The 26,435-nt window shown below is 41.4% G+C and overlaps 1 protein-coding gene across 4 annotated transcripts in view; it reads right to left on the reverse strand.

Moving 5' to 3' along the window:
• The window catches only part of WWC3 (WWC family member 3), a 240,276-nt gene that overhangs the window by 30,234 nt on the left and 183,607 nt on the right, over positions 1–26,435 (reverse strand). For all 4 annotated transcript variants that reach the window (XM_030201618.1, XM_030201617.1, XM_030201615.1 and 1 more), the window contains exons 12-13: positions 20,734–20,854; positions 11,858–11,932 (exon numbers count right to left, since the gene is read on the reverse strand). In XM_030201618.1, the coding sequence (XP_030057478.1) occupies positions 11,858–11,932; positions 20,734–20,854 (196 nt within the window). The remainder of the gene's footprint in view (positions 1–11,857; positions 11,933–20,733; positions 20,855–26,435) is intronic.

Below are 26,435 nucleotides of genomic sequence, written 5' to 3' on the forward strand. Positions count from 1 at the left end.
CACAATGAATATGAGAGATAAATTTGTATGTAATATCTCCACTGTATGCAAATTTATCTTATGCATATTCATTGTGGATATCCTGAAAACCTGGCTATTTGAGTGTGTCCTGAGGACTGGGTTGAAAACCCCTGCTCTAAAGTAATTATCCTATTATATCATATTTTGATTTTGATACTGGCCTGAATAGTTGGTGTTTTTGTGTGCCTGTGCTTCTAGGTTAAAAGACAGAAGCTGGTGAGAGTAGATTCCCACAGAGGTAACATACATAGTAACATAGTAAGTGATGGCAGAAAAAGACCTGTACAGAGACTTGAGGCTTCCCCCTCCCCTCCCAACATGGCCTCAGGGGTCAGGAGTCAAGAGTTTGACCCCTGTCCCACACTCTGTATGGCTGGTGTGAACCTCAAGGCTGTTACATTATACATGCCTAATAAGAGAAACCGTAACCATGTCTTATAGTTAATACAAGAGATAGCAAATCATTGAGCTTCTGAATGCTGTTAATTCATGAAGTGTGGCCAAGCCTTGTGCTGCATTTATGATGCTTTTGTCAATTATATATAACCACTGATACCATGTAGCTGGACAATATCGTCCAGCTACATGGAGGAGTGGCCTAGTGGTTAGGGTGGTGGACTTTGGTCCTGGGGAACCGAGTTTGATTCCCACTTCAGGCACAGGCAGCTCCTTGTGACTCTGGGCAAGTCACTTAACCCTCCATTGCCCCAGGTACAAATAAGTACCTGTATACAATATGTAAGCCGCATTGAGTCTGCCATGAGTGGGAGAGCGCGGGGTACAAATGTAACAAAAATAAATAAAATAAATTCCTGAAAAGCCCTTCAGGAGTATCCTGCTGAACCAGAGCAGGCCCACCAACTCCAGTAGGGAAGTCTTGACCCTGCTCTTATGCTTAGGAACTACAGAACGGAGGAAAAAGGTTTTCAACAGTTACCAACAGTAACTGACCTCATGCCACCATCTTGGCTCTAATGACCCCCCCCCCCCCCTTTAAACACACATTTTTAGCTGGGTAAAAAGTAGATGGTTGGGGGGCAGGGTTAGATCAGGGAGGATAAGAGTATGCACAAATTACGTGTTCAAAACTAGGCACGTTATTTTCTGTGGAAAAGTGCCTGCAGAAAAAAAGCAGATGCCAATCTGACTGCTTTTTCCCAGGGAACTTTGCAATGGAAAAGTATGTTAACATCTTTCCTCTAAGGACTAATCCATAGGCAGATTTTGCATTAATGCAGGTAACTTCTGAAAATTTTCCCCTAAGTTGGCTATAAGAAAAAATACATTTAAAGGGGAGTTGAAACTCTGCACCTTAGATCTAAAGCTTGCCTGGATCCTTTCTGCAATGAGGAAATGCAACACCTGAGTAGCCTGTGACATTTAAGTACCACAGAGGACAGCACTGTAGACTTTTCCATGCTGCAAGAAACTGAGTAGATGCTGCCCATTTATCTTGGCTAATAACTTCAGACCGCCCAAAACACAGCAGCCAGGCTTATATTTGGAAAAACGCATTTTGACTGCGCCAAGCCACCCCGATAAAAACTGCACTGGCTACCAATCAAAGAACGTATAACTTTCAAAATCTGCACGACTGTTCATAAAATTATTTACAGCGAGGCACCGGGATACATGACAGACCTCACTGACCTGCCAACCAGAAACACCACAAAATCTGCACGATCATACCTAAACCTCCACTACCCAAGCAGCAAAGGACTCAAATACAAATCCACCTATGCATCCAGCTTTTCCTATTTAAGCGCACAACTATGGAACGCACTGCCAAAAGCAGTAAAACCTACGCTCGACCACCTAAATTTCCGGAAAGCACTAAAGACAGACCTGTTCAGAAGAGCATATCCCACCGACCCAACATAAAAATAGATGGATACCTGCAATACAACGTAACCAAAGACCGTAATGGACATTACCTGACTCTTCCTCTCCCTTTCCAAGTTCCCCGTAATCGTACCTACCATACATGTACCTCATTCTACCACAACATCACCTTGTATTCATTATACCTTGTATTTGTTGAGACCGGAATCGGCTAACGCCGTTAACGGAACTATGTAAACCACATTGCGCCTGCAAAAAGGTGGGAAAATGTGGGATACAAATGTAACAAATAATAATAATAATAACCAAGTCAAATAATGTTCTGAAATGCACTATACCAGAGGTTCCCAAACTGTGTGTTGTGGCACCCCAGGGGAGCCGCAACGAACTTGCAGGGGTGCCTTGGCATATTCTTCACCTCCTTCCCACAGACCTGGCAAGTCTCCCACATCACCGGGTCATCTCCCAAACTCCCGCAGAGACACAATGCTGCCGCTGTACTGCCGCTGATGCTACTCCTGATGAGCAGCAGCGGTAGCAAAACAACAGAAAGCAAGCATGGAGCTGCAGCCTTCAGGCATGCGCTGTCTGCTCTGCCGGTCCTCTCTGGAGTAGAATCAGTCAGGGAAAGAGTTTTTTTTTCTGTTTTCATGTTAGCTAATTCACAGAGGGGCCCTTTTACTAAGCACTGTCTGCTCTGCTGGTCCTCTGTCCCCGCTGACATCAACTTCCCGTTTTGGGGCAGAGGACCGGTAGAGCAGACAGTGCTTAGTAAAAGGGCCCCTCTGTGAATTAGCTAACATGAAAACAGAAAAAAATCTCTTTCCCTGACTGATTCTACTCCAGAGAAAAATTACTCTGCCTGAGATTTTCTCTTATTTATTACTAGTAAACAAGGCCCGTTTCTGGAACGAATGAAACGGGCGCTAGCAAGGTTTTCCTGGGAGTGTGTATGTTTGAGAGAGAGCCAGAGTGAATGTGCAGGTGTGTGACAGAGTGAGACTGTCTGTGTGACAGTGTATGTGGGAGAATGAGAGTGTGTGACAGGGCCCCCTCCCCTGTTCCTAATGCCCCTCACCCCGTTCCCTCCCCTCCTTTTCCTCCTCCTTCCCACACTTTGGGTTCCTTAAGACTTTCAAAAGTCTATGTTCCCCGTGGCCCTAACGCCCAGTATCCGGATACCCCACCGCTTTCCTCCTCACCCCTCCCCCAAGATGTAATAGGACACTTTTTTTTAAAAATGAAGGACGTGAAAGTATCTACCCTGTGTACAAATGCCCGGCATTCAGATTGTGTTCCTCTCGTAAATTTTCATTTCTTTCATTCATTCAGAATGCCGGACAGAGTTTGTATTAGCGGTCGCGGGTGGCGAGGCAGTCGATTTGGGGGGGGGGAGGGGCTTGGTGAAGCGGCGGGGGAGGGGTTGGGTGATGCGGCTAGGAGGGAAGGGGGTAGAGGCTTTCTGATGCCCCGTTGCACGGGTTGTTGTGGCGATGCGGCGGGGGGGGCACTTAGAGGTGCACCGTCGAGGCTGTTTGTGAGTACGGAAACACTCCCCCTGCCTGGGTTGTTGTTTGTTGGAGGGGGTTGCCAGTTGGTAGGGGTGCCTTTATGGATCCCTTTACTCTCTGTGTTCCGCCCTCGAGGGCGGGGCAGAGAGGTGAGTTGGATGGCTTCACCACCATGAACTTACGAACTGTTTAGGGATTTTGCAGATGGCTTCAGCAGGTTGTCTTCAGAATGTTGAGGTAGCGTTTTATGTACAGATGGGGCGTGGCTGAGGGCGGGTCTATGAGTGAGGGTAACTGGTCCTAGCCTAGGAAGACTACAGGATTTTTCTGCTTCTCTGCCTTGGAGTGAGCTTCTCTGCCTTGGAGTGAGCTTCAGAACGTTCAAGGTGGGATTTATTAATATAGATTTTCCAGTTTCTCTCATTAATTTGTTAGTAAGGGGGCAACACTATAACATAGGTATTGACATTTACATGCGTTATCCCCAGGTTCTATAAATGGCGACTACGCAAATCTGCACGTGTAGCTTATTTGCATGTGCAACTTAATTGTTTAAGAAGCTAATCAGCGCCAATAATTGGCCAATAACAAGGAATTATCAGCACTCATTAGAATCTACGCATGTAACTTTCTAAGCGTATTCTGTAAAGTAGTCCATGTAAATTCTAATGCATGGATCATAAAAGGGGGCATGGCCATGGGCAGGCATGGACGGGTCATGGATGTTCCTGAAAATTACTCGCACTGTTACAGAATATACCCAACCTGCGCCTAAATAAATCATGGGCATTTACACTACATTTTAGTTAGTGTAAATGGCTCTGGCTACATTTTAGTCATGAGGCGGCTGCTACACATATTCTATAAATCACGCCTAACTTTAGACGAGGTTTATAGAATACTACTATACGCCTTTATTTTCAGCACCAATTTTTCTGGCGCCATGTATAGAATCTGGCTTTGTGAGTGTAAATGGAATAGCCTTGTGGTTAGTGAAGCGGACTTTGATCCTGGGGAACTGGGTTCGATTCCCACTGCAGCTCCTTGTGACTGTGGGCAAGTCACTTAACCCTCCATTGCTCCAGGTACAAAATATAAACCGCTTTGAATGTAGTTGCAAAATACCACAGAAAGGTGGTATATCAAGTCCCATTTCCCTTCCCTAAATGTTTAGAATACTAAAATGTACCTCATAAAGACACTAACAGCTGTGTTTAAAAAGGCGCACTATAGGCACGTTAGCATTTTTAATGTGCGTCAAATGCTAACACGCCTATAGGAATGTATTGGCGCATTACCGTTTAACGTGTCTTAACTTTATTGGTGCATTAACACTAACGTGGCTTAGTAATCATACCCCTAAATTCTTTTAGGGAGCTCTCACAGAATGTCAAAACTTCTAATCTCCCATAAATGATAAATATACCACAAACCTCAGCGCTGTCACTCACTGATTCATGTCTTAATTCAGCACGAATTACACACCCACTTCCTCATGGGTGTGCGGTAATGATTTTCTAGTCCCAATGCAGTACTAAAAGATTAAAATCCTCCACCTCTCCAAAGCCCCACTGCTTGGCAATGTAACACTGAGGTTCGGCCTGTCCAGTCCCCTATTCCTCCCACCTATTCCAGCATCTCAGCATGCTCATTTGTTCCTGCGCCATAAGCTGCTGGATTCAAAATGGTGCAGGCTGAGGCTTCAGGGAGTTGGGAGGATTTTAACTTTATAGACTTGCATTGGGCCTGGTGGACCACCAGTTAGGGCCAGTGGCTATTTAGGGAGGAAGTTATCAATGTGGTTACCATTAAGATGGTTATTTAACCACAAGTTGTGCTGTTTTAGCACAGGACCCCATTTTTTGCAATAAGACCTTGTGCTAATATAGCACAACTTGTGGAAAAATAACGTATCTTAACAGAAACCCCTGTTGATAACTTACCTCCTTAATTTCTTCACACTACTGCACAAAAAGATTTCTTTCTTTTCTTTTTTTCCTCACATGTTACCACAGCCAGGAATGTGATAAGTTATAGGTTGAGGCAACATGGGAGAAACTGCACACATTTAGCTATGGATGCAAATGGGCCAAGAGTTCAGTTGCATCTCTTAGTTAGATTTCATGGGATAATGTACTAACCTGTGACATTTTGGCAGTTTAGTACACAGGTCCTTTATACAAAATTGTATATTCTCATATATGTAAGGAGACTGAGGGGCTCATTTTCAAAGCACTTAGCCTTCCAAAGTTCCATAGGTTTCTATGGAACTTTGGAAGGCTAAGTGCTTTGAAAATATGCCTCCATGTCTTACTTCAGCGTCAGCCGCCTTAGGAGCCATAACAGAATCTCAGTTTAAAAATAAAACAGATTAGCCAAGGGCATAATTTCTTTCATTTGCTAGAAAGCTTGCACCAATTTTCTGTGAGAGGGACTGTTTTACTACTGTTTTTCTTCATATGACACAACCACTATGGCTTCAGAACAGCAATTGCGTTTTCAACAGTTCTGCCTCAGAATCTTTATTTAAGATTGACTCTGCCAAGCACTCCCAAAACTTTATGCCAGTTCATCTTTCCAAAAATGCTTTTCTTGACAAGTCTGGAAAGAAAATATTTGAAGCTTCACTCATCAGAATTTTCAGTCACACATTTAAAATTAGCAAGTTTTTTTCTTTGTTTGTTTTAATGCTGTGTGCCTGCTGAAGAATAGTCTTTCCACACTCTTTCAGTTTCTTCTGTGAATTTTAGCCAGGTAAAACAAACTTAGGTTTCCAATTTTAATGCGATTCAGTTTTAAACACTCTTTCGCATTTACACAACTCTATTTTCATTTAGTCACCGTTTCTCTCGTTAAATAATTTTAACTAATTATCCCTTTTTAACTATGCTCTAAGACAGCAGAACTAGTAACTGTCTCTCGGCAGTCTCTTTCCACAACTGTCTCACTAGGGGCGGACTGAGGGTGATCTGGGCGCCCCGCACGGCCGCTGCCCAACACACCCCCTGCCACCACAGCCCCCAAAGCCCTGGTCCTACCTGAAGGGTCCCAGTAGTCTGGTGGCCTCTGCGAGGAGGCATGTTCTTTCCTGCCCGCTGCGCTGCCACTATTCCCCCACCTGCCGGCGCCGCTGTGGTTTCAAAATGGCGGCCAAGACTTCTCGCGGTAGTCTCACAGGTCTAGGAAGTCTCAGCTGCCATTTTTAAAATATAGTGGTGTTGGGGTGTGTGTGTGTGTGGGGGGGGGGGGGGGAATAGTGGCAGCCCAGTGGGCCGGGCAGGAAAGAACATTTTCCCCCACGCTGAGGCCACTAGATCACCAGTGGTGCGCCGGGCATTCGGGCAGAGCCTGTGTGCCCTCGTGCACTGCCCATTTGCCCTAATGGTCAGTTTGCCCCTGTGTCTCACACACAGCAGGACTACTCTGATGCTAAGCAACCATGCAAGCTAGGTTACTATTAAAATGTACTGGAGGTAGGTTTATTCTATCACGAGAATTTTATCTAAACATCTCCCTACTGACATCTCACATTTTGTCCCAGGATTTATTTTCTGCATATACAATGCCCCTCGCCCCCATAAGAAAATAGTTCTATGTCAGTGTTTGCAGCACCTCATTTCTTCTGAATCTGATGTTAATATAGACAATTTCCCCTATCTCCACCCCTATCGGGGTTAGCCTAGCAGCAAGAACTACTCCAAGTGCTCTTCAGCACTTATTTCTCTATGGCTTATGTAGATCTAGTGGCAATGCAACACAGTCCTTAGTTTTGCGTTCTCCTCCATATGAATGAGCCACCACTTGCTCTGCCCTAGGACACCCAGCGTTAATGGCAATGGGAGCTGCCAAAAAGATTCCCGCTGCTTCCTTTCATTTCTCACAATTCCTGGGAATTTTCCAACAGTGAAACACTTCCAGGTTTGCCACCCACTGACTTAGCAGTAAGGTCTCATGTTAACCAGGAGGTAATCGTCAGCACGCGTACACTGCCAATTACCACCGAGTAAGCACCACGTGGTAGAACATTTCTACCGTGTGTTTTTGACGTCCATCAAAAATGAAATTACCGCCCGTGGCACGCAGTAGCCGGGTGGTAGTTCCAATTTGGCATGTGTTGTACACGTGTAGGCGTCTACGCGCCTTAGTAAAAGGGCTCCTAAATTTCTGCAATACTACATGCTATAATCTGATTAGTTTTTATACACTTTATAATAATAATTTTAGCTTTTTTAGATGACTTCCTGTTCTCCAGGAATTATTCACTTTTACCTGCAAGTCTTATTGTTTATTTTAGCATTGTTATTACTCATATAGCTAATGTGGAGGGGCATAATCGAACGGGGACGACCATCTCTAAGGGCGCCCATCTCTAAGGACATCCCGGCGAAAGGGCGGGGAAACTGCTATTATCGAAACAAGATGGGCGTCCATTTTTCATTTCGATAATACGGTCAGGGACGCCCAAATCTCAACATTCAGGTTGACCTTAGAGATGGTTGTCCCCAGTTTTCAGCGATAATGGAAACCAAGGACGCCCATCTCAAAAACGACCAAATCCAAGGCATTTCGTCATGGGAGGAGCCAGCATTCATAGTGCACTGGTCCCCCTCACCTGCCAGGACATCAACCAGGCAACCTAGGGGGCACTGCAGTGGACTTCACAAATTGCTCCCAGGTGCATAGCTCCCTTACCTTGGGTGCTGAGCCCCCCAACCCCCAAAACCCACTCCCCACAACTGTACACCACTACCATAGCCCTAAGGGGTGAAGGGGGGCACCTACATGTGGGTACAGTGGGTTTCTGGTGGGTTTTGAAGGGCTCACATTTACTAGCACAAGTGTAACAGGTGGGGAGGGGGCTGTGTCCACCTGCCTGAAGTGCACTGCAGTACCTACTAAAACTGCTTCAGGGACCTACATACTGCTGTCATGGAGCTGGGTATGACATTTGAGGCTGGCAAAAAAAAATTAAAAAAATCTTTTTAGGGTGGGAGGGGGTTGGTGATCACTGGGGAAGTAAGGGGAGGTCATCCCCAATTCCCTCCGGTGGTCATCTGGTCCGTTTGGGCACCTTTTTGAGGCTTAGTCATGAAAAAAATGGACCAAGTAAAATTGACCAAATGCTCATCAGGGACGCCCTTCTTTTTTCCATTATCGGCTGAGGACGCCTATCTCTTAAGCACGCCCCAGTCCCGCCTTCGCTACGCCTCCGACATGCCCCCATGAACTTTGGTCATCCCTGCGACAGACTGCAGTTGAGGATGCCCAAAATCGGCTTTAGATTATGCCGATTTGGGCGACCCTTAGAGAAGGACGCCCATCTCCCGATTTGTGTCGGAAGATGGGCGCCCTTCTCTTTCGAAAATGCCCCTGCAAGTAACATAGTAAATGACGACAGATAAGACCTGCACGGTCCATCCAGTCTGCCCAACAACAAACTCATTTTACGTGGTATGTGTTACTTTATATGTACACCCAAGTTTGATTTCTCCTTGCCATTCTCAGGGCACAGACCATAGAAGTCTGCCCAGCACTCTTCTTGTACTAAGTTCTGAAGCTAAAGTCAAAGCCCCTTAAAATTTACACTCCAGCCCATCCCTATCTATTCAGTCACAATCAAGGCTTAGACCATAGAAGTCTGCCCAGCACCGGTTTTGTTCCCCAATTACCAGCGTCACCACCTAATCTCCACTAAGATTCCGCGGATCTATATGCCCTCAAAACAGGATTCCTTTGTGTTTATCCCATGCATGTTTGAATTCCATTACCATTTTCATCTCCATCACCTCCCGTGGGAGGGCATTGCACATATCCACCACCCTCTCCATGAAAAAATACTTCCTGACATTACTCCTGAGTCTGCCACCCTTCAACCTCAATTCATGTCCTCTAGTTCTACTGCTTTCCAGTCTCCGGAAAAAGTTTGTTTGCACAGACACAATTTATGGAGTGTGAATACCTGTTCCAAAGCAGTCCCGCCACCAAGACCCTGACACAACAAGACGAAACGCTGGCCATCGTTGGCTTGGGGCGAGGGGAGAGAAGGAATGAGTCGGAATCATTGAATATCCTTGTGCAAGCAGTTTCAAAAGATAAGTGTTCTTTTGAACTATAAACATTCAGAGTAACACCGTGTTGAGTAGCTCTTTTGAGTACCATAGTGAGAGAGAAATCTTTAATAATCTACAGATTGAGATACATTGTGTGAAAGAGATTAGATTACCACACAGTTTTGAAGGTTTTGGCCAATGATGAACAGAGGATCATTACAGATCCATTTTAGCTCTGATAGATAGTCACATCTAGGAGCTCTGTGAGGCCTTTTTTCCTTCTTCCATATAGAACGATGTTATGTTTGAATACCATTAATTCATTGATCAGTGGAAATTAAGACAAGTCACAACTAAATTTGGTCATGTGGAGAGGCACTCGATGTATTCTATAAACTGCAGAAATTTAAGATTATTCTATAAGGGGTCCTTTTACTAAGGTGCACCGAAAAGTGGCCTGCGCTGGTGTAGACACATGTGTTGGACGCGCGGAGATTCATTTTTCAGCGCACTTGCAAAAAAGGCCTTTTGGGGGGGGGGGGCAAAAATGGATGTTCAGCAAAATGAAAATGGGCATGCGCCCATTTTGGGCCTCACATCTTACCGCCACCCCACCGACTTAGCAGTAAGGTCTCACGCGTTAACCGGGCTGTAATCATCAGCGAGCGTACAATGCCAATTACCGCCTAGTTAGTGTTGCACGCTGTAAAATTTCCAGTGCACCTACTGGGCACGCATGCAAAATGAAATTACTGCATGGGCCATGCGGTAGCCGAGCGGTAGTTCCAAATTGGTGCGCGTTGGGAATGTGTAGTGCCTACACAGCTTAGTAAAAGAGCCCCTAAAAATTTAGGCATACTTTAGAGAACATGTCTAGGTCTATTTTTTTTCCCGCGCAGAATTTTCAGGCACCATATATAGAATCTAGCCCTTTATACTTAATAGGATGATTTGCTTCAAAAGATACAGTACAATACAGGGAAAGATACATCTCCAAAAAGCATTTTGCTATAGGGAACCCAATGAAAACACCCTTAGGGCCCTGTTTACTAAGGTGCGCTAGCATTTTTAACGTGCCTACAATTAGCGCATGCGCTGTGTAGGCATCTATAGGGATACTGTAGGTGCGTACACAGTTAACGTACATTAAAAATGTTAACGCGCCTATAACGTGGCTTAGTAAACAGGGCCCTTAGTGTGCACAGATTTCCAGCAACTACTTTTATAGACTGGATTGACTGCACTACATCTAGATGTGCATTTGCCAAGTTCTCCATCTGCATTAGCTATCCCTACAATCTGTTTTTCTTTAAAATACCACAATACTGCTGTGTGGTGTGGTTTCTGTTCTGTCGAGATTCCCACTAGCTGTCTTTAAAAGACTTTATCAGGAAAAGACTCTGGGACCATGGTCTGTTTTTAATGGCATCTGCGTTCCCCTAAGAGTCTTTGTGTCCAACTGGTAAGCGGACTACAAGCTGCATCCATACTCTTGACATAGGAAGAGAAATAGGAAATATAATACAAGCACCTGAAGGACATCAAACATGTAGAAGTAAGAGTGATGATATGATGCTCCAAGAGAAGACTCAGAAACAATACCAGGAAATACTTTTTTTTGAAAAAGGGAAATGAATGCTTCAAATGTCCTCACAGGTGGCAGCAGCTAAAGTGGTAGCAGATTTCAAAAAGGCATGGGGTAAATGGGAGATCCTTACTTTCAGAAAGCAAAGGCACAGTTTATTTATTTATTGGGATTTATTAACTGCCTTTATGAAGACATTCACCCCTTGGTTATATTGCCACTATGTGGGCAGGCTGCATGAACGGCTGTTACAATGCTAATAGCAGTGGTATGACCACATGTAAGAAGGTTAGGGTAACCCGCACAGAGCAACTGCAGTTAAAACTCAAAATTCAATAAGAATGGAAAGGCCGGACATGCCAGACAATGACCTTGCTAATTTTAATAGTTGTATAGATTGTTCAAAAGCTATTTTCTTACTCATGACCAGAGAACTTGGTGCTAGATTGATCATTGTTCTTGTCAAAATCATAAAGATAACAAGACCGGAAATGGTCTAACAGTGGGTATGGAGGTGGCCAGTACTTGAATAGATTCTGGGCACACTTTGAACTAACATGGAGGGTTGGTAGGAAAAGGGTTGACATTGAGGCGGTAAAAGGGAATTGGACTGGGTTGCATATTGATGTTGCATGCTTAAAATACCCAACATGAAAGAATCTCAACCTGGCATCATTTCTATGTGACTATATGGATTGGTGCCTACAGTCTACAATGGTACCAAACTATTATGGCTTTTCAATTTTTCCCAAAGATATCTTAAGGGGTTTTTTTCTCAACACAAAAAAGCTTTTTTTAAGCCAGCACAATGCATGAGTAGAACTGTACTACAAGCAGTCCCTACTTACAAAAGTCCCACATGTATCCTAGGGTCTTCATTTTTGGCAGCATCACTGTAGACACATTCCTTAGCTTCCTCATTCCTGAGAGAAGAAAGCGGAGCACAGTAAGATACAGTGATCAATTCATGCGTCAATCACCAACCTATCCAGAGGAAACCTATTTGCCAAGGACAGTGACACCAGGATAGACTAACATCTTAATGCAATATACTGAACTACATCTAGTGTGATATGGTATTAAACCAGTAGTTCCCAAATCTAGACTTTCATGTCCACAGATAGGTCTGCGTTTCAAAATATTCACAATTAATATTCATGAGGTATCACTTTGCACTTCTGGCCTAAGACAGAAGTGCTCAAACTGGTCATAACTCTTCCCCTCTCTTTCACTTTAACATACAACCTATCAGTATTAAAGAATTAAGTGGTTCACAATTTAAAAAAAAACTGATAAAACTTGAGAATTAGAATAAACAAGATCAGGGTTAACACAGCAGGAAGGCCTAGGTTACATAGCAATAATAATAATAAAATAAATCAAGCAGATAAAATTAAAATAATCACTAACTTATTCATACAAGGAAGGATGTGTGCACAAAGACAAGCACAGATTGTGCAAATAGTAAGCACTGCTGTCACAGGGCCATGAAGGTAGAAAGTCAGAGCATTACTTAATTTGATCCAAAAGGCAATTCTATAAATTGGTGCATAAAGATAGATGCCAATGGTGTACATAAGTTATAGAATAATAGCACTATGAGTGTGACTGGCACTACTAATTGGCAATTATGTGCATAAGTGTGAGGGGCTATTCTATAACATACAAGCCAATATTGCTTAGTGCGCAAGTGTGAAGGGAGGCCAAAAACTTGGACAGAGTACGGGCAGGTAATGGGCATGTCTCTGAGATACATGTGTAACTTATGGACTTCTATAAGTTACACACATTTCAGAACGCAATTAGATGCCAATAATTACAGCTACCATTGACTTAGCATCTAACTTAGGTACCCCCAATGCCAACTTACGCTAGATGCTATAACCGAATCTTAGTGCCAAGAAGTAGTTATAAAATTGGTGCCAAATGCATGGCATTGGGGGTATCTAATCTTTGTGCCAATTTATAGAATTGCCACCTATGCCTTTAAGGCTTTCTTGAACTTCTTAAGGAAAGTTTGTATACATATGTCCAAGGGTAAGCCATTCCAAAGGTTAGAGCAATTAGATTGAAACAAGACTGATGAGTACAGTTCAAAAAGATAAGTGATCCGATTTTTGGGATACCCTGATCAATGTGCAAGGGCTATATCTGCACACATCTACTTGGTTCTTACATCTGATGTCTGCTAATACTGTATGTATTTTTCCTAGGAATATCCTAGATATCGCAATGCCTTTGGGGGAAAAAGAGGGGATATAGGATCATTGTGAGCACCAGTGATCAAAAACCCTGGATAGCTAGCAGGTTACTCTGAAAATCAGATTGTTTGGAGGTCACAAACTATGATGCATTAAATTGAATTCTGTCATCACCCTCACAAGGAATGGTGACTTCTAGGCATCCCAGAAACGTCAACCCGCACAGAAGGTGTTTTCTCCACAGCAGAGCAATGAAGCAAAAACAACAGTGGATCCAAAAAAACCTCTCAGATGGTGTCTTCTTAAACAAGTTCTTTATTGTAAAGTGAATAAAAATGAATAAAAACAACAGCCCACATAAAAATGAAAAAAATTATTATATATATGGTTTGGGTATGTGAAATAAACTCTTGTACACTTAAAGAAAGAGGACGGGGGGGGGGGGGGGGGGAAGGGGAGGGGGAAAAAAAAGGGGGGGGGGGAAGGGGGAAGGGGTGAGGGAATGAAAGAAGGGAAGGGGAAGGGTGGGAAAACAGAAAAAGGGGGGGGGGAAGGGGGGAAGGGAAGGGGAAGAAAGGGAAAAGGGGATAATTTGACCATATGGGCTCTAAAATGGTCAATATAAAAGATATTAAAAAATAAAATTAATCCAAACTATAAAAAATATATATATAATTGGATACTAATTAGACTATAAAAAAGTAAATATATTAACATGACCCAAAGTAACAGGATATGCATATATTGATCTGTGTTGCCATCATAAAACCTATCTTACAAGAAAAAACTCCAAACTTACAAAAAGGAACTTAAATCCGTGTCAGTGTTTAGACCATTTGGTATAACTGTATTAAGAGTATATATTGTTCTTTGTTCTTCTCTTAACAACTTAACATCAATATTTCCTCCCCGCCATGACATATATAACTTCTTATATACAAAAAACTTAAGATCTTCTATAGTGTGATTCTTTTCGACCCAGTGTGGAACCAATGGGGCACTTTGCACCTGTCTTGTTAAACAGCTCCTATGTTCTATTATTCTTGTTTTCACTGCCCTTTTAGTTTTCCCCACATATAACAAGCCACAGGGGCATATAATAATATAAATTACACCCACAGTATTACAATCTGAAAACTGTTTTAAAGGATAGTTTTTTTGATTGTTTTGACAATAAAATGATGTTAGAGTCAAAGAGTGTTTGCATACTGAACACCTACCACAAGGGATGTGACCATTACCTCCATCTATAGTTGAACTGGGACCTGGAAGGGTAGACGGTACCAAAAACTCTTTCAAATTACGGTTGCGTGAATATGCTATCACTGGTACTAAATCAGTAAAGCACTTTTCTGTTTCTAAAATGTGCCAGTGTTTTTTGATAATTTTCTTGATGCCTCCTGAAAAATGTGAAAATTTAAGCGTACAAACTAAGTCTGGGCTGCGTCTGTCTGTCTTCTCATATAAAAGATCTTGTCTATCCTTCCCAATGGCCTTTCTTAGACTTTTCTTTACGCATTCTTGGGGATAACCTCTATTGTTAAACCTATGAGCCATATATTTAGATTTGTCCTTGAAGTCGTCAAAATCTGTACAAAGTCTCCGTAACCTCAAAAATTGTGAGTATGGTAGATTTTCTTTTAATGACCGGTTATGAAAACTAGTGAAATGTAAGTAATTATTTTTGTCTGTAGACTTCCTATAGATCGTTGTTTTAAAGGAATAAGTAGTTTTTTTAATCATAATGTCTAAAAAAGAGATCTCATGATAATGATAATGCATCTGGAAATGTAAATTTGGGTCCCTGGTATTCAACCAATCTAGGAAAGTGAATAAACTTTCCATGTCGCCCTTCCATAAGATGAAAATATCATCTATGTAACGTTTGTACAATCTTATTTCTTTTTTATATTGATGCTCTTTCAAAAATTTTTGTTCAAACTCCGCAACATACAGGTTAGCAATATCAGGAGCCATGGCCGACCCCATGGCTGTCCCTTTTATTTGTTGAAAATAGCTCTCCTCAAAACCAAAGTAGTTCTTTGTTAATGCGAGAGTAGCCAAAGTGATTATAAAATGGTTGGGGACACGTCTATCATGGGTTCTTCTTCCAAGAGTGTTTTCAATAACCAATAGAGCCTCTAACTGTGGTATGTTGGTGTAGAGGGCCTCTATATCTAAAGTGACCATAATCAAGTCATCAAGTTCACCATCAAAAGTCTCCAAAGTGGTAATCATATGTGAGGAATCTCTGACATAGGATTCTATTAAAGGAACAAAAGGTCTTAAAAAGTAGTCAACAAATTTAGAGAGCGGTTCTAAAACAGATCCATTGCCTGATATAATTGGACGGCCTGGAGGGTTATCTAATCTTTTATGAATCTTGGGTAGCATATAAATAGTTGGAACTGTAGGATATTTAATGGTAAGAAAGTTTTTCTCTTTAGATGTTATGTACCCTGCGTCATAGGCAAAATTTACCAATCCTAATATCTCTTCCTGGAGAACGGGAGTAGGATCTTCTTCTAATTCAACATAATATTGTCTATCAAAAATCTGCCTTTTAACCTCCGTTACATAGTCATCTCTGTTTTGTATGACTATTGCTCCTCCTTTATCAGCTGGTTTCAAGACAATTTCATGGTTACGTGATAATGCTAACATGGCTGTGTGCTCATCTTTTGTGAGATTATGATGTGCCTTGTATTTATTTTTCTCTAAACGGTCGATGTCTGCTAAAACACATTTGTAAAATGTAGACACGACCGGATCAGGGGGGCCAGGTGGCATCCATTTAGATTTGTCCTTCACAACTGAAGTGTCATTACCTATCTCCGCATTCCCAGAAAAGAACTTCTTTATTAATAATTTCCTATAAAAACGATACATATCTACCCTCGTTTGAAATGAATCATACTTAGCTGTAGGTACAAAAGACAATGATGACTATGTAACGGAGGTTAAAAGGCAGATTTTTGATAGACAATATTATGTTGAATTAGAAGAAGATCCTACTCCCGTTCTCCAGGAAGAGATATTAGGATTGGTAAATTTTGCCTATGACGCAGGGTACATAACATCTAAAGAGAAAAACTTTCTTACCATTAAATATCCTACAGTTCCAACTATTTATATGCTACCCAAGATTCATAAAAGATTAGATAACCCTCCAGGCCGTCCAATTATATCAGGCAATGGATCTGTTTTAGAACCGCTCTCTAAATTTGTTGACTACTTTTTAAGACCTTTTGTTCCTTTAATAGAATCCTATGTCAGAGATAGACGTGTCCCCAACCATTTTATAATCACTTTGGCTACTCTCGCATTAACAAAGAACTACTTTGGTTTTGAGGAGAGCTATTTTCAACAAATAAAAGGGACAGCCATGGGGTCGGCCATGGCTCCTGATATTGCTAACCTGTATGTTGCGGAGTTTGAACAAAAATTTTTGAAAGAGCATCAATATAAAAAAGAAATAAGATTGTACAAACGTTACATAGATGATATTTTCATCTTATGGAAGGGCGACATGGAAAGTTTATTCACTTTCCTAGATTGGTTGAATACCAGGGACCCAAATTTACATTTCCAGATGCATTATCATTATCATGAGATCTCTTTTTTAGACATTATGATTAAAAAAACTACTTATTCCTTTAAAACAACGATCTATAGGAAGTCTACAGACAAAAATAATTACTTACATTTCACTAGTTTTCATAACCGGTCATTAAAAGAAAATCTACCATACTCACAATTTTTGAGGTTACGGAGACTTTGTACAGATTTTGACGACTTCAAGGACAAATCTAAATATATGGCTCATAGGTTTAACAATAGAGGTTATCCCCAAGAATGCGTAAAGAAAAGTCTAAGAAAGGCCATTGGGAAGGATAGACAAGATCTTTTATATGAGAAGACAGACAGACGCAGCCCAGACTTAGTTTGTACGCTTAAATTTTCACATTTTTCAGGAGGCATCAAGAAAATTATCAAAAAACACTGGCACATTTTAGAAACAGAAAAGTGCTTTACTGATTTAGTACCAGTGATAGCATATTCACGCAACCGTAATTTGAAAGAGTTTTTGGTACCGTCTACCCTTCCAGGTCCCAGTTCAACTATAGATGGAGGTAATGGTCACATCCCTTGTGGTAGGTGTTCAGTATGCAAACACTCTTTGACTCTAACATCATTTTATTGTCAAAACAATCAAAAAAACTATCCTTTAAAACAGTTTTCAGATTGTAATACTGTGGGTGTAATTTATATTATTATATGCCCCTGTGGCTTGTTATATGTGGGGAAAACTAAAAGGGCAGTGAAAACAAGAATAATAGAACATAGGAGCTGTTTAACAAGACAGGTGCAAAGTGCCCCATTGGTTCCACACTGGGTCGAAAAGAATCACACTATAGAAGATCTTAAGTTTTTTGTATATAAGAAGTTATATATGTCATGGCGGGGAGGAAATATTGATGTTAAGTTGTTAAGAGAAGAACAAAGAACAATATATACTCTTAATACAGTTATACCAAATGGTCTAAACACTGACACGGATTTAAGTTCCTTTTTGTAAGTTTGGAGTTTTTTCTTGTAAGATAGGTTTTATGATGGCAACACAGATCAATATATGCATATCCTGTTACTTTGGGTCATGTTAATATATTTACTTTTTTATAGTCTAATTAGTATCCAATTATATATATATTTTTTATAGTTTGGATTAATTTTATTTTTTAATATCTTTTATATTGACCATTTTAGAGCCCATATGGTCAAATTATCCCCTTTTCCCTTTCTTCCCCTTCCCTTCCCCCCTTCCCCCCCCCCCCTTTTTCTGTTTTCCCACCCTTCCCCTTCCCTTCTTTCATTCCCTCACCCCTCCCCCCTTCCCCCTCCCCCTTTTTTTTCCCCCCCCCCCCCCCCCCCCCCCCCCCCGTCCTCTTTCTTTAAGTGTACAAGAGTTTATTTCACATACCCAAACCATATATATAATAATTTTTTTCATTTTTATGTGGGCTGTTGTTTTTATTCATTTTTACTCACTTTACAATAAAGAACTTGTTTAAGAAGACACCATCTGAGAGGTTTTTTTGGATCCACTGTTGTTTTTGCTTCATCCCAGAAACGTCACCAGCAAGACTTTAATTAACCCACGTTGATATTGTAGACCCCTGATGCCATGCTAACCTCAGCAAAATCTTACAGACAGCATTCTGGTAAGCCCTTTTATTAAAGACCAACCAGAACAAAAGTCTTTTTCTTTACTAGCCAATGAAAAGAATGAGCACACAGAAAAACCTGATTACACTGGCAGAGACAGAAAGACACTTAAGAGCCTTCATAAATGGACAGGCATTTCTATTTTATTTTGAGATGAAAATGAGCTCAAGACATGCTGTCCCAGTGGAAACAGATTCCCTATATACTACAGATCACAGGACATATGATTTATGGGAAAAATAAAAGTCGGGTAAAATATGACTCAAGGCAGAGAATACAACTCTGGGCTAGTCAGGAGAGAATGGAAAAATCATTTACATGTATCAGAAACTGCTGTAGACCTTGAAAGAATCTGTGGGTGATGCCTAGGCATCCATAGGCAGCCCCACTGCTCTACATGGCAATGAGATACACGCCACTCAGAAATTTCAATCTAGCCCATTGCTCCTTAGAAGACTGCTAGGTCATAGATGAAAGTTCTAGTGGCAACAATGGTCCCTGAAGAGAAGAGGAAACTTAACTCTATTGGTTTGTGATGTCTTTTACTGGACTACCCTAACCATTATTCAAAGAAATTCTGTGAGATTTTCCAAGGCTGCACAAATCTCTTCTTCAAATTCAAAGAAATGGGATGGGAGAGACAGGGGTGTGGGGTAAAATGACTCTTGAGAAACACATCCATCCCACCAAAAGTTTTTGCAGAACTTCAACAGAAAGAAAAAAAAAATCAGAGGGTAATTTGGTAACAGTTCACACAAATTTGTGGACTGTTACACACGCCAAGCTTTCACTTGCTTCCAGAAGTAGAGGTAGTTTTATGTTAAGCAAAGTCTTTCAGGAAGTGCATTCCAGAGTGTGGGGGCTACTCTGGAGAAGGCTCGCTTGCGGGTATCATATCTTGAGATGTCCTTTGAGAGGGTGTGGTTAGGGATACTCCTTGGGAGGACCTTAGTGAACTTGGAGGTGTGTAGAGGGAGATCCTTTTCTTCAAGTACCCTGGGCCATTTCATTTAAGGGCCTTGAATAATTGGTATTTAAGCGCAAATGTGTATTATGAGGTAGCTCTTAGGTGGTATAACGCATAATAGTGGGGAGTGGGGGGGGGGGTATATACATAGGCAGAGCATGGGCAAGCTATGGGCCTGTCTTCAAATGACATGTAATTTATAGAATATCAGTTACGTGTCACTTGGTGCATGTAGATGCGTTCATTTACAAGCACGTAACTGGTCACACTTCAACTTAGGTGCATCCATGCTGACCTTACACTAGTATTCTATAATAGAATCTTGGTGCACACATGCCACTATGGAATTAGCACCCAGTGCTCGACATCAGCATGTCTAAATGGAGGTGTCAATTTATAGGATTGCTTTCCATAAGGTACATAACTATTAACAAAGGCTTAGCTTGCACCAAAGAAAATTTCACTATTCAGGAAAAATTGCAAGTATCATTTTCCTTTTTGATATAGGTATAATACAGCGCTCACATCGCACACTTTCATGCTAAACATATCTTCCAATCTGTTAAAAATAACGAGGAGGAAAAAGGACTTCAGTGGCTTAGATCACATCTTAATAGTGTTTTCGACTAATCATCAGCCCAACTGCTTCATCAGTCCAATAAAAAACCTCCTGTAAAATACTACCAATTTTATTGATTACCAGAATTGTGTATATTGCACGTCAGGGGTACTGAAATTGCTGCATGATTATAACGCTCCTGAAGAAGCCAATATGAAACAGTTGCACTATAGAACGAGGCAGCTTATATTTCAGATATGTACATAATCGAGTGAGAATTGTGATAATGAAAAAAAAATCAAAAAAGACAATAAAAATACAATAAAATTGATAATATTTTACAGGAGGTTTTTTTTTTTTATCAGAATGATAAAGAAGATGGGCCAGTTATTAGTCCAAACCACTGTTAAGACATGGCCTAAGCCACTGAAGTCCTTTTTCCTCCTTGTTATTTTTTGCAGATTGGAAGATACTTGCAATTTTTTTGAATATTGAGACTCCATAAGGTACAACAATTTTCAAAGGTACTTCAGTAAAACTACCTGCACACAGTTACACTGGCTACAGGTACCGGTAGCTTTGCTGTGAGAATGCGTGCAGACACGTTTTTTTAAAATCTAAAAGTATTTTAAGTCGATGAAAACTCCCCAGACCCGCCCCCAGAAGTATACCTACATGCCTTATTAACACACTTCAACCGTGCATCAGGTTTTACCCACAGAAATGCACTTTAAAATGACCCTGTGAGAATTTATGAATGGAAAACTAAACCTTTTACTTAAGGCTTCAAAAACACCGCTGTCACTGGCCAACGAATCATCTGACAGGCCTGCAGAAACCCTTCTGGCTCTCCTCTCCAATCTTCGGGTTCCATCCTCTCGGAGGGTCACTGCTACAGATTAAAAGAAGAGAAGAAATGTAGTATCATGAGATCAGCACAGTTACAGGGCATCTGAATAAGCAGCAATGTTCTGCCCTGCGTGCACCCATGAAAGGTTATTTTATAACCAGGCACCTACTAAAAGTGCTATTTAATGTGCCTCTATTAAGCTGATTTTAAAAAGAAAAGGAGGCATCTACTTTTCTTTATAAAATACTAGAGCAGCACTTATCAAACTTTCACGGCCACAGAAAGCACATGAATCCCAGAGCTGATGACATTTCTTGCCTAGGTCGTGTCTCCAAACATGGCTTTTGCAACCCTATTTGGGGTCATGACCTATAGCTTGGGAAGCCCTGTATAAGGGTAACTTTTTTTGTGTGGCCTTTTCTTTTTTTCTCACTCTGTTATGTGTTATCCTTTTATTCATATTTAATAACTTTTAAACTGCTTAGGTGAGTTAACGATGAACGATATATCAAATAATATATACATCTGAAACTTAACTGTCTGAAAATGTGCTTCGACTAAAGGTGCAATCACATACACCAGGCCTAGGGCTGGTGTAAATGCCTGTGCCTAACGAGAGCATGTGTATATCATAGTATTTTATAATGTATGTTCTGTCTATACTCCACCCATGCGTACACCCACCATTAAAGTACGCACTATATGAAAAAAAAAAGCATATTCTTTTACTACACTCAGCATTTTATAAGATTAACCCCCAGATTCTATAGACAGCGACTAAATTGCAGAAACAAATCAGCCGGCGTAGCCGATCTGTGCACCCAACGTATACTAAGGCATGTAGGCACCTACATGCATCCAACAAGGGATGTACTTAGGGGCATGGAAATGGGCATTTTGTGGGCGTTCCAAAATTTGCGCATATTGTTATAAAATATGGGCCAGTGTGCATGGGATTTACACCTGCTTTTCACTGGCATAAATGGAAGCACATAGATTCAGTCACATGAACTATACTAAATTTACGCTCTGTATTTAGAACATACTTAGGTGTAATTGCCTAGCACACATTAATTTTAGGCACCATATATAGAATCAGGCCCAAGGCACTGTTCTATAAAGGACACGTGCCCTTTATAGAACACTCAGCACCTAAACGTTTCGGTGATGATGTTTAGGAACCACTTATAAAACTATACCTCTAAGTGGCTACTTAGATGCATGACTAAAATACTGACAATTACACGTTTTCTTGATGCTTAAAACTAAGTGCCGCCTATGATGCTCTAATTTATGAATGCTACACACGTGCTCATGAATCCAAGAGAAGCCCTCTCCGTCAAGAAGCTGATCATTTGCTAAGACCTTCATTTATGGTTCTAGGATTCATTTTGAGAATGTCACAGACTAGAGTAAGGTGGGAGCCTGGAAGGGGATGAGCACTTTCTAGCATCTAATTACTGAAATCATTAAAAACATTTTCTTCTGAGCTGTACAGTGTAGTGCAATGTATACATTATACATTCATTTAATAATGCAACATTTAAACAAATTACAAAAATGACATTCATTAAAAATAACACATTGCATTCCCCAGCCACCAAAACTAAGGTGCAAATGTGTTATGGGAGTTATATATACTCTGACTTGCTTCCCAACTTGCTTATTACAGAGAGAAGACACTGAATTATAAATACATACTGAAGAGCTACAAATGTCCTGAAATGACATTTCACCTTTGATTTTAACTGTTTGAGGGGCCCTTTTACTAAGGCGTGCTGAAAAATGGCCTGTGCTGTTATAGGTGTGTGTATTGAATGCGTGCAGGTCCATTTTTTAGCGCGCCTCCAAAAAAGGCCTTTTTTAAACCGAAAATGGACGTGCGGCAAAATAAAAATTGGCGCGTGCTCATTTTAGATCTGAGACCTTACCACTAAGTCAGTGGGTGGTGGTAAGGTCTCAGACTGCATGTTATGCATGTTAACTGGGCTGTAATCGTCAGCGCGCATACACTGCCGATCACCGCCCGGTTAGCGCCATGCCATAGAAAATAAAAAATATTTCCAGACGTGCGTAAAAATTAGAATTACCAGACGGTAGTTCTAATTTTATGCACGTTGTACACACACATGTAGTCGCGCCTTAGTAAAAGGGCCCGCAGTGTGCTATACCAGAAAAGGCTTGAGATTGGGCTTCTACAAAACTATCTTAAAATGTTCTAAACTGCTGAAAATTGTCCAGAAAAAAACTAAAATCTCAGCCTTAGGCATTGATCATTTTTCTTTTTGATATAGGTATAATAAGGTGCTCACATTGCACACTTTCATGCTAGACATAAGCCACAACACATCACAATCACCATCAAAGCATGGGAACTAGGACGGCAAGCTATTATTTACCAAATTCACTTACACCGATGCCTGCTCTTGTGCCAAACAGGGGTAGCAGGATACAAAAGGAGAAGCACATAATGAAAGAGTACATTGTTTTTAGGTCAAGGCAAAATTACTTCTGAGACCAGAAATATTCTGTGGCTTAGATGTACAGTTGGTTACTATGGTAGACCTATGGCCAAGTTCAAGTCTTCATCAACAGTGTATGGGGACACTGAAAAAGTGATGCACTTGGATAATGAGAGGAAAAGAGGGCAAATGCCACCATACAGATAACCCCATATTCTATCAAGCTAATCAGTGCCGATAATTGGTATTTAACAACCTATTAGTGGCACAAATTGGCTTTAATTAGAATGTACACGCACAACTTTCTAGGAGTATTCTATAACGCAGTGCATGTAAATTCTTAATGCGCACAGTTGAAAAGGGGATGAAGCCATGGGCGTGGAATGGGCGGGTTATGGGCATTTCAAAAAAACTATGCATACTATTACAGAATACACCCGATCTGCAACTAACTTAGGCACAGATATTTAGGCCTGATTTTAGGTGGCCTAAAAAGATGACGCCTAAATTTTAGTCAAAAGAACGGCATGTGAGTATATTTTATAAAACTACGCATAACTTTAGTCATAGTTTATAGAATCATGCTAACCACGTGGTTTTACAATACCAATTTTTAAGGCGTCAAACATAGAATTTCCCCCATAATGAACAGGCATCACTACATATAGGGACCCTTTTACCAAGTGGTGGTAATCCAAACGTGGGCTTACTGCTCGCTCTTCCGGTTCTACCGCCAGCCCAATATGGCCGCCAGTGGTAGTTCCGCCTCAAGCACATGCCATTTCTGGGGAAAAAGAAAACCCCCGGAAATGGCTTGCGCAGCGATAACCCAGTGGTAATGGGGCGTAGCCGCGCGCTGCCTGGTTTATTCCAGGTTAGCGTGGGAGCTTTATCTCCACCTCAATGGGTGGCAGTAAGGGCTCCTTACCAAATGGCCATGTGTGCTGAGGGCTTTTTTACCCGCTGCGGAAAAAAGGGCCCTGGCGCGCGGGAAAAACAGCCCCTGCCACAAGCACAGGGCCTTCTTTCCTGCAGCTTGGTAAAATGGGCTCCATAATACGATGGAAGATAAGAACTTGTAAAGGTCCAACCACTAAACCATCTACTTTCTTCATAAAGGTCAAATGCTAACTGATCTCTGGCTTGCCCTTCATTTCTTCTCAACTTCTCTTTCTTGCTTATCCCTACATCTTCTGTAATGGTTTCTGTCTTTATCACCTCCACTGGAAGGCTATTCCATCCACATAGCAACCTGTCTGTGAAGAAATATTGTCTAATATTACTCCTGATTTTAATCTTTTTGAACCCATATTAATGCCTCATCATTCTACTGCTTCCTTTACACTGAAACATATATATTTTTTGTCAACTACTTATACCACTGAGGCAGTTGAATGAATCTATCATATCTCTTCTTTCTCTCTTCTCCTCTAAAGTGCGTATGTATGTATATATATATATATATAGAGAGAGAGAGAGAGAGAGAGCGCCTTAAGTCTCATATTATACTGCTTTAGATGCAAACTGTAACATTTCTGTAACCATTATCTGATCAGTGGCTGACCTCAATCTTGGTATAGATTTCCCTTCAAGACCTCACCCAACATGGGGATTTGGATCATTCATCAACTATCCCAGGCCAGGGTGTAGTGGGATTTATGGGAAGAACACAACAGGAAAAATAAAATCACAAAATGTTTCAGATAACTTTCTTCTCTGGAGTTATAACATTCTGTTTTGATATCTCAATTTAATAAGTGACACATTTGTTCCATTAACTCTTAAGTATAGATCTGTCATGCCAGCTGATGACATTGATTGTTGCACTGTATGAGAACCATTCAAGTAAGACAATGGCACCCATCAGTACATAGTAACATAGTAGATGACGGCAGAAAAAGACCTGCACGGTCCATCCAGTCTGCCCAACAAGACAACTCATGTGTGCTGCTTTTGTGTATACCCTACTTTGATTTGTACCTGTGCTCCTCAGGGCACAGACCGTACAAGTCTGCCCAGCACTAGCCCCGCCTCCCAACCACCGGCTCTGGCATAGACCGTATAAGTCTGCCCAGCACTATCCCCGCCTCCCACCACCAGCTCTGGCACAGACCGTATAAGTCTGCCCAGCGCTATCCCTGCCTCCCAACCTCCAGTCCCGCCTCCCACCACTGGCTCTGGCACAGACCGTATAAGTCTGCCCCGCACTATCCCCGCCTCCCAACCTCCAGCCCTGCCTCCCACTACCGGCTCTGCAACACTTGTTCCATTCCAATAGCACAAGAGCTCTGGAATTATTTGTAGGGAAAGGAAATGTGAGTGCCCAACCAGAGTTTAGATACGCGTTTTTCTTTAGATATCAACAGGGATTTTGTATGAGTTAATCTGCTAGTTTGCTTTCCTGTAACATGCTTTGTGTATGAATCAGTGTAAAGACAATTGAGAAGAGTTAACAGACCCAACAAGACAAAAATTTAAGAGAAAGTCATGTAAATCAGGTTACAGCACAACCACATAACCTTTCCAGTCCCATTGAGAAGGCTCAAACACAGGTTGAACGTGATGTGTTCCTCAGAGACTGACATGAACTGATTTATTTCCTTTCTTAAAATAAGGACAAGATGTCTGAATAACTGCCATGGAATACATGGGTCACTGCATGAGAGCATGAAGATATGATTCTTTTATAGTGATCCTAGACATATCACATTTCTTTCTTTTTCTTTAGGGGACTGTCCTTGAGACAGCTCATCTATGGGCGAAACATGCGTGTCAGACGCTTAAACCCCTCAGTCTGACATGTAAAAGAAGAGTACTTATCACTGAGTTATATATAAGTGTTATAAAAATCAGCTATAAATATAAATTGATACAGGTGAACCGATGAAGAGGTGGGTGCTGGACACATTGCTATCTCTATGTATTAGCAATGAGCACCGCTGCGGTCACCAGAGAATCTCCTATGGGTATTTATGTGGTTGTATAATATATGCGATTATGAGCTGTGGATATCTATAAGCAGATTAATTGGGACCCAATATCATACAGTGGTGTTATAATCGTGGTCCCGTAACTATATATTGACTGAATTTGCCATTTGACTGGTATTATATGGAATATAAGGGAAGCATATTGTACTTCATTGCCAGAAGGTGGCAGCA

The sequence above is a fragment of the Microcaecilia unicolor genome, chromosome 4 (assembly GCF_901765095.1).
Source record: "Microcaecilia unicolor chromosome 4, aMicUni1.1, whole genome shotgun sequence".
In the NCBI taxonomy this organism is placed as follows: Eukaryota; Metazoa; Chordata; class Amphibia; order Gymnophiona; family Siphonopidae; genus Microcaecilia; species Microcaecilia unicolor.